The following is a 15,408-nucleotide window of genomic DNA, read 5'->3' on the forward strand; positions in this document are numbered from 1 at the left end:
CCGAAAAGATCATTTTCCATTGCCTTTTATTGATCAAATGCTAGATAGACTTGCTGGTTATTGTCATTATTGCTTCTTAGATGGTTATTCAGGTTATAACCAGATAGCTATAGCACCAGAGGATCAGGAAAAGACTACTTTTACGTGTCCCTATGGCACGTTCGCTTTTAGGAGAATGCCTTTTGGGCTATGCAATGCACCGGCCACTTTTCAGAGGTGTATGATGGCTATATTTGCAGACATGGTGGAGGAAATCATGGAAGTCTTCATGGATGACTTCTCGGTATTTGGCTCTTCATTTGATCATTGTTTACATAACTTATCCCTTGTGTTGCAGAGATGCCAAGAAAAGAACCTAGTTCTTAATTGGGAAAAATGTCACTTTATGGTCCAAGAGGGCATTGTCCTGGGACATAAAGTATCATCTAAGGGATTAGAGGTGGATAGAGCCAAGGTGGTTGCAATTGAAAAACTTCCTCCACCAAAGAACATCAAAGGAATAAGGAGCTTTCTAGGACATGCGGGGTTTTATCGGAGATTTATTAAAGATTTTTCTAAGATCACTAAACCCTTATGTAATTTGCTTGAAAAAGATTCCACATTCATATTTGATGATGATTGTTTGCAGGCTTTCGAGAAAATCAAGAGGGCATTGGTGACAGCACCAATCATGATAGTGCCGGACTGGAAGGAGCCCTTTGAGCTGATGTGTGATGCAAGTGACTATGCCGTTGGTGCGGTATTGGGCCAAAGAAGAGAAAGGATGTTTAGGGCAATTTATTATGCAAGCCGTACTATGGATGCTGCACAGCAAAATTACACCACGACTGAAAAGGAGATGCTTGCTGTAGTATTTGCCTTCGATAAATTCAGGCCATATCTGATCGGCACAAAGGTAATTGTTTTTACTGACCATGCAGCCATTCGCTACCTATTTGCCAAGAAGGATGCGAAACCACGCTTGATAAGGTGGATACTGCTATTGCAAGAATTTGACTTTGAGATCAAAGATAAGAAGGGAAGAGAGAATCAAGTGGCTGACCACTTGTCAAGACTTGAGCTAGAGGTTAGGAAAGAAGAAGGAGTAATACAGGAAACATTTCCGGATGAACAACTCTTCGAGGTAAGTTCAGTACTCCCTTGGTTCGCTGACATTGCGAATTTCTTGTCTTGTGGTATTCTTCCTCCAGATCTGAACCACCATCAGAAAAAGAAGTTCTTCCATGATATCAAATTTTTCTTCTGGGATGATCCTTGTGTGTATAAGAGATGTGCTGACCAAGTGATTAAGAGATGTGTTGACGGTGTCGAAGCACACCAAATTCTTGAGCTATGTCATTCATCCGCATACGGTGGACATTTTGGAGCTACACGAACTGCAGCTAAGGTATTGCAATCAGGTTTTTTCTGGCCGACTTTGTTTAAGGATAGCTATACTTTAGTGAAATCATGTGATAGGTGCCAAAGGTTAGGAAACATCTCTAGGCATCACGAATTGCCACTGACAAATATTTTGGAAGTGGAACTTTTTGATGTCTGGGGCATAGATTTCATGGGACCCTTTCCCCCTTCTTTTGGTCAATCTTATATATTATTAGCTGTAGATTATGTTTCGAAATGGGGGGAAGCAATCACCACCAGTACTAATGATGCTCGTGTTGTAGTTAAGTTTGTGCACAAGAACATCTTCACCAGATTTGGAACACCGAGGGCCATCATAAGTGACGAAGGTACACATTTTTGCAATAAAATTTTCAACTCACTTTTGGCTAAATACAGTGTGAAGCACAAAGTGGCACTAGCATATCATCCTCAGTCGAATGGACAAGCTGAAGTATCCAACCGGGAAATTAAGCAAATACTGGAAAAGACTGTCAATACAAACCGGAAGGATTGGGCAATGAAGTTGGATGATGCACTGTGGGCTTATCGGACCGCATTCAAGACGCCTATTGGAATGTCTCCCTATAGGTTGGTTTTTGGTAAAGCCTGTCACTTGCCACTAGAATTGGAGCATCGAGCTTTCTGGGCAGTTAAGAAGTTGAACTTTGACTTGAAAGCATCTGGCGAAGGCAGAAAACTACAGTTAAATGAAATGGATGAGTTCCGCAATGATGCATATGAAAATGCCAAGATTTACAAAGAACAGACCAAGAAGTGGCACGATAAACTCATTGTACAAAGGGAGCTAAAACCAGGACAACAAGTACTATTGTTCAATTCCCGTCTGAAGTTGTTTCCTGGTAAGCTAAAGTCGCGTTGGTCAGGGCCATTTGTTGTGGAAACGGTGTCTCCTTATGGGGCAATTGAGCTAAAATGAAATGATGGGAGGACCTTCAAGGTGAACGGACAGCGAGTCAAGCCATACTATGGGACTGAAGTAAGGAATATCGACAATGTCAAGCTGAGCGAACCAAACTGATCAGACTAGTGACAGTCTGGCTGAAGACGTTAAACCAAGCGCTTATTGGGAGGCAACCCAAATTTGTGTTTCTCTATTTTATTTCGTTTTCGGTCTTCTTTTTATTCTTGTTTTATTGTTTTTGATTGTGTATTTTAGTCGTATGTTCTTGTATCTTCCCAAAAATTTTATGAATTAAAATGGTTTTCTTTTCAGGACTAAAAAAAAAAAAAATTGGAGAGAAAAAAAAAATTTTTTTTACGAAGGACAACCGCACCCGCGGTCATCTCTGCAGCGCACCCGCGGTTGCTTGGAATTACAAAATAAAATTTTTGCCGAGAGCACTGCGCACCCGCGCTACAAAAAGCACCGCACCCGCGGTCGATGAAAATCAAAAGTCACTGAATTGCCGAGAGCACACCGCACCCGCGGTCCTTGCACACCGCACCAGCGGTCGACGTTTTAAAAATCAGATTGGGGCAGAATTTAGACATAACCGAATAACCCTTCTTCAATTTCTCTCCTCCATTTCGAATTTCATCTTCTCAAAACACACTCCACACTCAAGATTTGTTCTTCCAAGCACAAATTCTCCACTACACAACCAAATAGCTTCCCTCATTCCATCAAATATCCCTTTCCTTTCAACAAAAATCAACACCAAACCTAGATTTATATAAGGGCTCAAAAATTTCTTCAAGGATTGAATGGAGCTTTGATTTTGTTCCACAAGAAACATTTAAACAATCAAGGTAAGCAAATCAATACTACATTTGCTTTAAATTCGAAATATTTGGTGTTATTGGATATGGAAGAAATTTACTTTTAGTGGAGTAAATTCTTGAAATTGTGGATTATATTGGTGTGAAAATTGTTGGATTGTTGTTATTGTGGTGAATAAGTTTGGGGGAGTGAAGAATCATTTAGTTTTGTGAATTGATTGAAGGGGAAGTTGTTTAACACAAGGTGTTTGATAAAATGCCTCCTAGAAAGAAACAAGCTAAGGGTGCATCATCATCTTCAAACTATGAAAAAAAACAAATTTTGGAACGAAATAGCTGAGGAAAATTATAGGAGAATTTTGAATAAAAGCATTATAAAAGAGAGAGGATTTGATTTGAGTTTTCCCCGGTCCGAAATTGGTTTAATGCTTACTGCTCGGCATTGGGAGGAGTTTGGCAGGCAGCCACAAGATGCTGTCATTTCATTGGTGAGAGAATTCTATGCTATCCTCAAGGTTAGGCATGAACAATTGAAGGTGTTGGTGCGAGGAAAAATGGTAGCCTTTGATGCACAGACAATGAATACTTTATATGGCATCCCTCATATTATGCATGATGAGTATGAAGAATACCGGGCTGAGCATGTTGATTATAATCATATTCTTCAAACAATTTGCATAGAAGGAGCTGAGTGGAGAATGAGGGATGAGGTGCATGTCAGCCTAGCCAAGGCTGATCTGAAAACTGTTGCCAAAGATTGGTATTCATTTATTTCTGCTAGGATCAAGCCTACCGAACACACCACCACTGTCATCAAGGAGAGAGCAATCCTTAATTTTTGCATTATGACGGGAAGGGCAATTGATTTAGGGCAATTGCTCCAAAATTCGATGCTTGAATATGCAAATGGTAACTCTCCTAGTGGACTCCTCCACCCTTCTTTGATCACAGCATTATGCCAAAATGCGGGAGTGACTTGGGCAGTGAATGAAGAAATGTTGAAGCCGAAAAATGTCATTGTGGTGATTCAACCACATAGGGCAGTGAGAGGTGATCAAGCGGCGGCACGTCGAGCTGAAAGGGAATTTAATAGAAGAGCTGCACAAAGACGTGCCCATGTTCAAGCTCAAGAACCACAGCCACAACCACAACCGCAATCAGGAAATATGAGAGATAGGTTGACCCATTTGGAAGAGGAAATGCGAAATCAACGTCAAGACATGGATACGTTTCGGTTTAGGACCGATACATTTATGGATTATATGATGGATTTTACGTCTGTCTTGGCTCAGCAATTTCCAGCAGCCTCAACCTCTGGTAATCCATTTCCACCTCCTCCTCAGTGGCCACCCATATACCACCCGCCGAAGTTCCAACAAAAGCCACCACAAGATGATGAAGATGATGACGATGGCAATGACTACTGACGGTCGTTGCCATAGGTATGTGTATCCCTCTAACTTTCATGCTTATTCACATCGAGGACGATGCACATGTTTTAGTTTGGGGGAGATATTGTTTATTTATTTTATTTTGTGTGTTTAATTTAGTTTTATTTGAGTGTTGTGTTTTCTTTAGTTTTATTTTGTGTGTTTTATTTTCTTTTGAGTTGTTTGCTTGTGTGTTTTTAGTGTTTTTAGTCATGAAATATTTTAATGGCCAATGATGAGAAAAGAAAAATTTTGCATTAAGAGGAAAAGTCATGCATTACGTTCATGTTAATCGATCAATTTGAAAAATTTAGAGAACAATCATGAGATTTTATAATTTTGAGACTTATAATTTCTATACAACTCTGTGATTTTCATTTGACATTGAAATAAATTTTTTCAAACACATAGATGATTGAGGCAATCTTTGACTTTACTTGGGCCTATTTATATTGTTCATAAATATCCATTTGAAGCCCTGTTGAGCCTATATGAGAAAAGAATTGTGTTCTTGAATTTCTTGGAAGCCAAGCACTTTTCTTTTGAATATATATGTATTTGGTTGATGCATTGAGACACCATTTTTTCACGATGATTAGATTCTACTTTGTGTTGGTGAATTGAGATTTTGTCTAGAACTATCCAAACAACACTCGAGGCGAAATACGGACAATCTATGATTTAGGAATGATTTAGGTGATTTTTTTTTTTATTGATTGAGCCTTTCAAGCCACCAAATAAAAATGATTTATCATTTGTCACCTCTTTGAAGCTTATATGAATTCGAATGGCACACGTAAAAATGTGTAAAAGACCCCCATTCGATGTTCTTTCAAATATCCCACATTTACCACCCTGTTGAATATCTTAAACACTAATTTCTTACCTTCTCAAGGGAGTAAGAATTCAAAGGATTAAAGAAATTGAAATTCTCCTACAAAAGAAAAAAAAATGAATGATTTTTCATTGAAGAGTTGGAGAAAAATGGGAGAAAAAGAGATGAAATGAAAAAAAAATTGGAGATAAAAGAAAAAGTGGAGTTTGCAAAAGATATAAAATTCAACTTACTCCCTTATTTGAATTCCTAATCTTCATTTGTAGCCGTGAGCCAAGGCCTAACATTACAAGCATTGCAAATCCTATTGACCAAGTCATAGTTGTCCAATATACTAGTGGAGAGTGATTGGGAGGATCTAGCTTATGGACAATCGATAAACACTTCCATTGAGTATGAATCTTGATCAATTTTAACACACACCTCATTGCATCAAATATTTATTGGGTATTCCTTTCTTGAATGAATATGCTTTGAACCAAATCTTTACCGGAAAAGACCTCTTGATTTGTGTTTGTAAAAATTGAAATAAATTGATAATGTTTTGAAACATGAGTTGAAGAGATTAGAAGTTAAAAAAAATTAACCAATTGCATGATTTTATCCGGATGAAAATTTGGTTGGATTGTTTTGATTTGTGAATGCATGAAGAGTTGGTTAATTTATCTTGAGGCCAAGTTATTTAAAATATTTCATGACTTATTTGTTTGTTTGTGTTGTTTTGTTTTGCTCGGGACTAGCAAAATATTAAGTTTGGGGGAGTTGATAAGTGCAATTTATTGTACTTTTATTACTTGTTTTTAACTTAGAATTTTGTGATTCTTGAGCAGGTTTTATGTGATTTGTTGTTGTTTTTGTTGTTGTAGTTTGGAAGCTTAGAATGAGAAATTGGAGTAGTAAAAGTGTTGAATTGGAAAGTGCAAAAGATGAAAATTTCCGAGAATAAATCGTACCCGCGCTATAAATGGCACCGCACCCGCGGTCCATGTTGCACTGCACCCGCGGTCTTAGTAGCTTGGAGATTAAAGTTTCCCCGAAACAAGACCGCACCCGCGGTCTTTGTTATAGCGCACCCGCGGTCGTTGACAGACAAAGTCCGGAAAATGCTGATTTTTGGTGTGCTGCGCAGGGGAGTTGAGGACTTTTGTGTTTTTGCGTGCAAAGACTTGCCTAGGACTATTAAAGGCTTCTATTATTGACTATCTAGAGGAGGAAAGAAGCAAAGGAGAGGAGAGGAGGCTACAAAGAAGTTCAAAGCTCAAATTCATCATTCTTAGGAGATTTCTTGCACACTTTGGAGAGAAATAACCTGCACTCCACACTCTTGTTCTAAGTTCTTATTTCTTTATTTTTATTTGATATGTCTTGTTTAAGATTCATGTGTTGTTGTGTTGTTTGTATTATTATTATGAACTAATTCTTGTGTCTAGAGGAAAGATGGAACAAAACTAGAAACCATGTGTTGGGATTTATGAATTATGCTATATAAGTTTTCGTTATTGTTCATTTGTATTTTTCCAATCTTAACGCTTTCATTTTACTGGCCATATCTTGAATGATTCTTATGTTTATAAGTTATCACTTGGAAAAGGGATTTTATAAACAAGAAAGGGAAAAATACATCGATGGTATTTATAGAGTTCGAAAGGACATATATTGCTATTGAAGCCATTAAGAGAAATTAGTGCTTATTGTGTTATTTAATTTTAGATTGTTGACGGGGACGTTATAATCTTTTGTTAAATAATTAGTATCTACTTAGCAATCGGAAGATGGAGTAGAGAATTTAGAATTCTTGGCTAATGAATAAGAATGACATTTATAATATAGCTACACAAAATAACACATGGTGGATAGTTGCGTGAAATCGGACCTCTAGATCTTTTATTCTATTGTTATTTGCACAAGTTTGTTGTGATATTTTATTTAAATCTTTTGTCAATTTAGTTATTCTCACAAACAAATCATTTAATCGATTTTTCTAAATAAAATTGAGACTATTTTAATTACAAGCATTAATATACATTTATATATATACTCCTCGTGGGATCGACACTTGTACTCAAAAAAATACATTTTATTATAACTTGACGTTGTGCACTTGCAAGCAATTAAGAAAACATGCAACAAACCCCTTGAAACCATTCTCCCAGGACGACCAGGGAATGCATGGGATATTAACAATCCGCTTTGGGATTATGATGCTTACAAACGTGCTGATCCACCCTCTCCTCCGAAGCGCCGATCCAAACGAATGAGGGGATACAATCCAGACCTCACCCCAAAAAAGAATTTTTGGTATAAAGGGGAACCATCAAATGTCCCCTCTTTAGTTGACCCTGAAAACACCTCTGGCGATGACTCTAACGACGCTGATTATGAGTTAGTAGCCAGAAAGAAGATCACTCCAACAACTGATGGAAAATCTACATCTGCTTCATCTGGTGAGACCACATCCACCTCCTCTGATACAGCACCTCTGTCTGAACAAAAAGAATCAACTTCATCTGATGAGGACGAAGTATCATTGGAACAAGTACTGGCTGACTTAAAGAAGGCTAAAAGAGCTGCCCCTACATCTCCTCCTGTCCAACCAGCAAATGAGCACATGGAGGAATCTACAGCTACCCTACATGACAGTCAAGACTCTAGTGAACACTCTCACCATTCTAAAGGTGGCACTGATGCGGACATTGCCAATGTTGATGCAAGCGATGAAGATGAGCCTACTGCGACAGATGTTGCCTCAGATGTTGAGGACATTTCGGATGACACTGACCTCCATGATTATGATCTTGATAGCAGCTTCAACATCAAGTTTTACACTGAGACGGCGTTCTCCAACTGGTCCCTCTACACCAACCAGGCTTTTATTAAAGAACGAAATGCTGACATGGAAGCCATCTCCCGAAACAATCTGATCGAGTTTCTCAAATCTCGCGGTCTGTTTTCTACCGTGTCTTTTGTACTCCCCTATTGTCGTAAAGTTGTCCTTGAATTCTATGCCAACCTCTCATCGGGTGTTGGTGATGAAAGATCGGCTAAATTTCGCCGGGTTTTTGTGCGCAACAGGGTGTTTAACTTCAACCCCTAGGTCATCAATAATTACTATGGCACTCCTGAAATTGACGACGGGATTCAACCTGACCTCCACGGGGTTACATTTGTACTAACCGGAAGAATGATCAACCGATTCCCTTCTCATTCGGAAAAGCTATCTGCAGCAACTTCGACTTCACTGTACTCTATCCTTCACAAAATATCTATCAGAAATTGGACTCCCTCGACAAATTCAACTAAAGTTACAAAGTTTCAGACACTAACACTTTTTGCCATTGGCAACTGCACCTTGAACTTTGGGCGTCTGGCCTTTAAGACTGTTATGCAGTATGCAAGTGGAGGATTGAAGTCATCCAAGCTCCCATTTCCCTCTCTCATTTACGGTATTTTTGAGTCACAGGTGTTTATTAAGGGCATCACAGAACACTCTACGGATGCAAGTGAACTGTTAAAGATTGTCCCTGCCCTCTTCAAGGGAAATAGGAAGGTTGATCTTCCTTGGTCCGAGCCCCGTAATACTTATGCCGCACCTACTAGCCCTCAAAACACTCCTGCTCCTCCACAAGCCACTGACTTCATCATGCTCACTGTCCGAGAAGTGCAAGCACACATTGATCATGCTATGGCCCAGATTGAGCAAGCCAAGGCTGATATTGCTTACTATGAAGATGTGGCTGCAAACAGCTGCTGGTTCATCTGGGACCAAAGAAACCGATGAAGAAGAGGAGATAGATGGAGGGGATGAAGATTAAGTTTTTGTTATGTTTTCTTGTTTTAATGTTGATGTTTTGCTGTGTTATAATGCTGATGGTTCTGTTTATGTATCTCTCTGCTTGATGTAGTTACTCAGTAAACTGTTAATGAAATGGTGCAGGTGTTGTCTCACGTGTTGCCAACAATTCTAACAACACCCGTGCTAACCTTATTTTATTCAGGGGTAGAAAAATTCTCTAACTCAGGGGGAGATGATTTGAGCTAAGTAAGGATAAATGGGTTTGATCTCATTTTTTCTAAGAAAGGCAAAAAGGGGGAGATTGAAGGGAAATATTATTTCCGAATTTAATTGATATAATTTCTTGATTTAAATTATTTCCCTAACAACATCTTTTCTTTATTGATTTGATTGAATATAATATTTAATGTGATTTTACCTTTCTAAGATAATGAGATAATCATGCAAATATATTCTAGAAATAATATTTATGATAATGATTTAGTATCAATGTTTAAATAGAGTTTATTTCTAATTAAACTCTTCTTTTCCTTATGAAATAGGTTTTCTTGTGAAGATAAAGTCTACATCTATAAATAAGAGATCAGGGACATTAAAAAGAAGTTTTTTCCTCTCCCCATCTCGATCATACATACATACACGTAGTGGAGATTTTCAGAGCTAAATAATTCACGAAGCCGTTGCTGATAAGAGGAGTGGGGCTCAACGTGTTGCCTTGATTGTTGCCACATCTTCAGACAACATCAGTGACAAAGTTGGCTGGAGATCGTGTTTCGTTGATCCGGCTTTTGGGCTCACGTTTTTGCTTTTTTATTTATGTTTTATTATTGTTGGTTGTTTTAGAAAACGTTTATTTTATCAACTGTTGTGGAAATTGATTTTAATCCTAATCACTAGTGATTGATTTTTGTGTAAACGTTTTGGTTTTCTAGTGATTAATTTTTGCCATAAGGCACCGGACAAGTATTTATACTTGTGCATATTTAATATTATCCATCTATTTATTTAGAATCGATTTGTGTTACAAACTTTAATATTCCGCTGCATGTTGTTTTAAATGTTGTAACATTTGACACAACACTTAATTCTGATAAAACACAAATTTATAATCTTACTATACTACTGATTGATTTTTTTACATCTGTTGAACAATATTTCCTTACATAGTCAACATCAAAATGAGTTAAACATGTTTTATTTTTAATGTTATGCTAAATTGATTTTGAATAATGTTGACGATAAAAAAAGTCAATCATGCATTCTCTCAAAAAATTGTTTGATTTTTATTTTACTTAACAATCATGTATTCTCTCAACTTCTTTTAAAGTTTGAAACGACAAAATTTTAAAGCAAAATCAGTGACAATAAATTACAAAGAGATCCGAATTTATCTAATCCAGCATATTGAGACCACATAAATTTCGATGTTCTTGATTTGTGGAAAGTAAATTATCAACTTTATTCAATGTGAGCGGTAATTGTAAGATATGTTATAGCCGTTTAAAGTTCAAGTGTTGCTTCCGAATATTTTTAGTATGTGAAAGTATCATTGGTGAAAAAACCAATTTAAAGCCAGAAACACTTAGTGTCTAGCATACTTACAAGATTGGTTTGCAACTGAAAATAGAATAGAACTGCGGAAGTGATCGAAAAATTTCAAAGTTCAAATTCGGAAGAAGATCCAGAGTATCCAAAATATATTTTAATAAATTATGAGGAATTTCAAATGTTCAATTGTAAAAATCAATGTTTAAGTTAATTTATTTTTATTTTTATGATTAGTCAGTATTTTTTCCACTCAAAATACTAAATAAAAAATTTCTCATTAATAAAAGTAATTTTATATTAAAAATAATAAAATTCGAAACCCGAAACCCGAAACCGGTTCGACCCAAAGTTGAAACGGTTTACGATTCGGATTTTACTTTGGAACCGGAATCGACTGAGCTGAAACTGGACCGCACCGAAATAGAGGAGCTGTTAAGCATGCCTGAGATTGTCCCATATATTATTGCATAAAAAAATTTGATATATAACGACAAATTATAAACTTAAAAAATGACAATAATACATGTAAATTCGTTTTATAGACTAATTTTATGAAACAGATATTCAAACAGACCATAAAAAATATTATTTTTAACTGCAAGTGTGGACCAGGTCGACCTGACCGCCTCAGATAAGAATTAATCTAAAAAAATATTAATGTACATGTATAGATTTCATATTCACATCTCCTAAACTGCATTGCAATGATATTGTTTTTAAGTTTTGCTCAGTATGACAGTATCTGCACTTAACTCCTCTATTTAAATTTTAAAATTCATGAATTGAAGCAAGTCATTTGCCAAAAATCTAATATAAATCCTTACATTAAATAAATTAAATTAAATTTGACTTCTTCCCAAGCAAAATACTTTATTACACTATATATATTAGTAGATTTTTTTTAAAAGGAATATTAGTAGAATTAGAGTGTATGGATTGGGGAGAAAATTATTTCATATATATTACTTCCACTCAAATGTCAAATAAAATAATGAAATCATATTTTTTAATTTCCAGAAAATTTCCAAAGAAATTAAAAATTTATAAATTCATAATGAATTACCGGGAAAAAAGATACCTAACTTCCACAACTAACCACTTCCCCACAGTGAACAGTGAACAGTGAACAGTGCTGCCGACACTTTACAAACCGATAAAGCAGAGGCTTGGAATCAGGTTCGGTTTTTCATTGTCGTTAATCACAGGTGTCATTTGTGACTATCTTTTCTCTTTAGCTTGTTAGATGCCATCATTACCACATTACTAAGCCTTTCTTTTTTCCTGTCATGCACAATATACCCGCCACAAACAGTTGACAGCTCAGCTCAATTATTTGTTTTTGGGCCGTTTCCTTCGAGGGTTTTATTTATGTTCTTGATTCTCTAGTTCTATTACTTTGAATTGTGTTCTAATGGTCAATTCTTTGTATTTTTTTTATGGGTTTTGCACAATTCACGTAAAGTTGGCCGAATTGTGCGTTTGAACATTTTGGTTTAGGATTTTTTGTTTAAGTTCATGGGTCTGTTATTTAATTTAAAGGGCTTGTTCTTCGATTGATCCCAGTTTCAATTTCGGCTATTCCACTCCAATTCTAGTAGTTGCGTCTCCTAGTGATAGTTTAATGCAAAAAAGTTTATGTTTTGGTCAATTTAAGCGTATTTTGTGACCATTCCCTAAAAAAAAAAAGGTTTCTTTTAAGCTTATTTAGGACTCTGGTATATGCGTGCTTCCAGTTTTTCTTTGTAAAAATCTTGAAAACCAAAATGCTTCACACGAAATCAGAATCTGATATAACAAGTTTAGCCCCTTCATCACCATCAAGATCTCCTAAAAGGGCGTACTATGTGCAGAGCCCTTCAAGAGATTCTCAAGATGGGGACAAGTCATCATCAATGCACGCAACTCCTAATTTTCGTAGCCCAATGGAGTCGCCTTCACACCCTTCCGTCGGCCGCCACTCCCGGAACTCATCTTCTAGCCGATTCTCCGGCATATTCAGGTCGTCCTCGGGGCGTAAAAGTGGCCGAAAGAGGATGAATGATAAGGGGTGGCCAGAATGCAATGTGATTATGGAAGAGGGGAATTATGATGAGCTCAATGATAAGGCTTATATGCGCTGTTGCCAGGCTTTGATGGCTTTTCTGGGGTTTATTGTGTTGTTTAGTGTGTTTTGTTTGATAATTTGGGGTGCAGGCAGGTCTTACAAAGCTGAAGTTGCTGTTAGGGTAACATTATTTGCTTTCATCCTATTATTTTCTGTTGTTTATTTAGTATGATTATCATAGTTCTTAAAATCCCACAAGGTTGCATCTTCGCTTAAGGTTTAGCTAGTGCTAAACGCGAGCAGGGGCTCAGTCCTCCAATAAAGCACGCATTTATAATGAAGCACAAACATTCGCTTTCAAGGCTTAAGTGATAACTTGTGTGCCTTAAATTTAGCGAAGATGGATCCAAAGTAAAATGCAAGATTACAGTGATTTGATTTCATTTCAAGGCTAATGGATTTTTGCTTTATTGTCGAGCAATAGTTTGTAAGTACTACAATGTTTTGATAGACAAGTGCTGAAGTGTTCTTAAAATTTTTAGATTCATTGTATTATTCTTTCAGGATGCCTTACTTTAGTGAGGCATGTGCCTCACCTGCTACTTAGCACTCAAGTTCTACAATGCACATGAATAGAAGAATTTATCATTCAACATTGTATGCAGTGCTTCTAGTGAAACAAAACAGCACAGAGTTATGTCACAGCAGGATATAATTTCTGGAATCCGGTACTCGGAAACAAAAACTTTGAATAGCTTAATTTGTTTGTAATATACCTTAGGACTGGGAAAATGGTTAAAATTTTGAATACTTTTGAGCAACTGCAAATTTATGCATTGTGCCAGGACCCCTACACAGCAGAACTTTAAAACAAAGAAAATGGAACGTGTACGTTGTTCGCACCTGACTTAACTATTTGTCTTATCATTCGACAGATGTGATAGGATTGGCTCAATTTTGTGAAAATGGAAGTGTTATGTTATTTGATGGTAGAGGTTACTGGCATTAAGAGCTGTGTGAAAATTACTCAGGTTGATAAGTTTTTCACAAATTCTTGACATTATAATGTTTTGTGCAGAGCTTGTCGGTCAATAACCTGTACATAGGATCTGGTGCAGACTTCACCGGAGTTCCTACTAATATGCTGAACTTGAATGGATCATTGAGGATAAACATATACAACCCTGCTACATTCTATGGCATTCATGTTAGTGCCACACCCGTAAATCTCATCTACACAGACGTTGTTGTTGCCACAGGACAGGTATTTGTGATTACAAAATAAGCATTAAAGTTATTAGATTCTAGGTTACTCTATTTAGTACTAAATAGAAGCTTGGCCTCTGGAGTATTGAGTCATTTGTACTTGGGTCAAGAAGCTTCAGACTGAAACACAGAAGAAGCCAATAAAAAATGTTAGAGCTATCACATAGTGACAGTGAAAAAAAACAGCAAATGATCGTTATGTGTCAATCAAGCCTATCAAACAATGCCACCATGCGACGGAAACATTTGCCATAATTTATATTCTTCTTTTGTTGGTTTCTGTTGCAGCTGAAGAAATATTTTCAACCTCGGAAGAGTCATCGAACGATGTTGGTGCATATAGAAGGAACCAAGGTCCCGTTATACGGAGCTGGATCAACTCTTGTAATTTCTAACAATGCCTTCAAGGTTCCTTTGACGTTAGATTTTGAAATCCGATCAAGGGGGGACGTGGTGGGGAAACTGGTGAGGACCAAACATCTTAGAAGGATTTCTTGCCCTTTGGTTCTTGATTCGACTAGCAATAGAGATATCAAGTTCAAGAAGGATAGTTGCACTTACAGATAAATCTGGGTCCATTTGGTGAACTGAAATTTTAGCTGCTGGTCATGTTCTTGAAGACTTCTTTTCCTAGAGTAATTTCCCAGTCATGAATGATAGTGATGATAAAAGTGGGAGCTGTGAAAAAAGTGTGGGTTTTGTTAAATATCTATGGAAGGATTTTTTTTTTCATTTATTTATTTATATAAACATGGAATGGTGTTAAGTGTGAGAATCTATCGGAATTTTTGAGTTTTAATATGTCCCATCATTGTTGAGTCCATAAAGAGACATCAATTTTTTTCCCAAAATTGTCTATATTATATAGATACATAATTTTTTTTTTATATTTATATTTATATTTTTGTCAACTAAAAATTATAGATAGGATAAATAATTTTTAAATTTATTACTTCAGATATAAAAAATCATAATTAAATCAAATATTTCAGAATAATATTTTTTTATAAAAATCATAACTAAACTAATTATTGAAAAATAAAAATATGTTATCTATATATTAATACACATGTGATCTCGGTTATGCTAGTACTAAATAAAGTTTTCACTTTGCCTTTGAATTTTCTGAGTGCTTTACTTTGCTCGTTAACTCTTCACATTCAGCTAAAAGTTTGGTGTTTTCCTTTGCCGAATTCATTTCTAATGTTTCTTCGGAAAAAAAATATCATTTCCATTGTAAATCTTATATTGTCTCTATTAATTTCTCTAATATTAATCGTCCTATTATATCTAGAACTTCTTGTTTGAGAAGGTGAATCCATCAGATTTGATCAATCATTAACGAGTAATCCTAACGTGGCTGGATTTG

At 36.4% G+C, this 15,408-nt stretch overlaps 1 protein-coding gene across 1 annotated transcript; it reads left to right on the top strand.

Annotated features, from left to right (window-relative positions):
* Positions 1-11,930: 11,930 nt before the first annotated feature.
* LOC140959788 (uncharacterized) lies at positions 11,931-14,838 on the top strand. Its single transcript, XM_073417801.1, has 3 exons — positions 11,931-12,954; positions 13,852-14,037; positions 14,328-14,838. Exons 1-3 carry the CDS (start codon positions 12,493-12,495, stop codon positions 14,604-14,606), a joined length of 927 nt encoding a protein of 308 aa, XP_073273902.1. The 5' UTR covers positions 11,931-12,492; the 3' UTR covers positions 14,607-14,838.
* The last annotated feature ends 570 nt before the right edge of the window (positions 14,839-15,408 follow it).

Source organism: Primulina huaijiensis, chromosome 15, assembly GCF_012295235.1.
Source record: "Primulina huaijiensis isolate GDHJ02 chromosome 15, ASM1229523v2, whole genome shotgun sequence".
NCBI lineage: Eukaryota > Viridiplantae > Streptophyta > Magnoliopsida > Lamiales > Gesneriaceae > Primulina > Primulina huaijiensis.

Coding starts and splice junctions, on each gene's coding strand:
- LOC140959788 (XM_073417801.1), top strand. CDS start 12,493: ATGCTTCACACGAAATCAGAATCTGATATAACAAGTTTAGCCCCTTCA. Junction 12,955..13,851: donor AAGCTGAAGTTGCTGTTAGG/GTAACATTATTT, acceptor TGTTTTGTGCAG/AGCTTGTCGGTCAATAACCT. Junction 14,038..14,327: donor TTGTTGTTGCCACAGGACAG/GTATTTGTGATT, acceptor TTTCTGTTGCAG/CTGAAGAAATATTTTCAACC.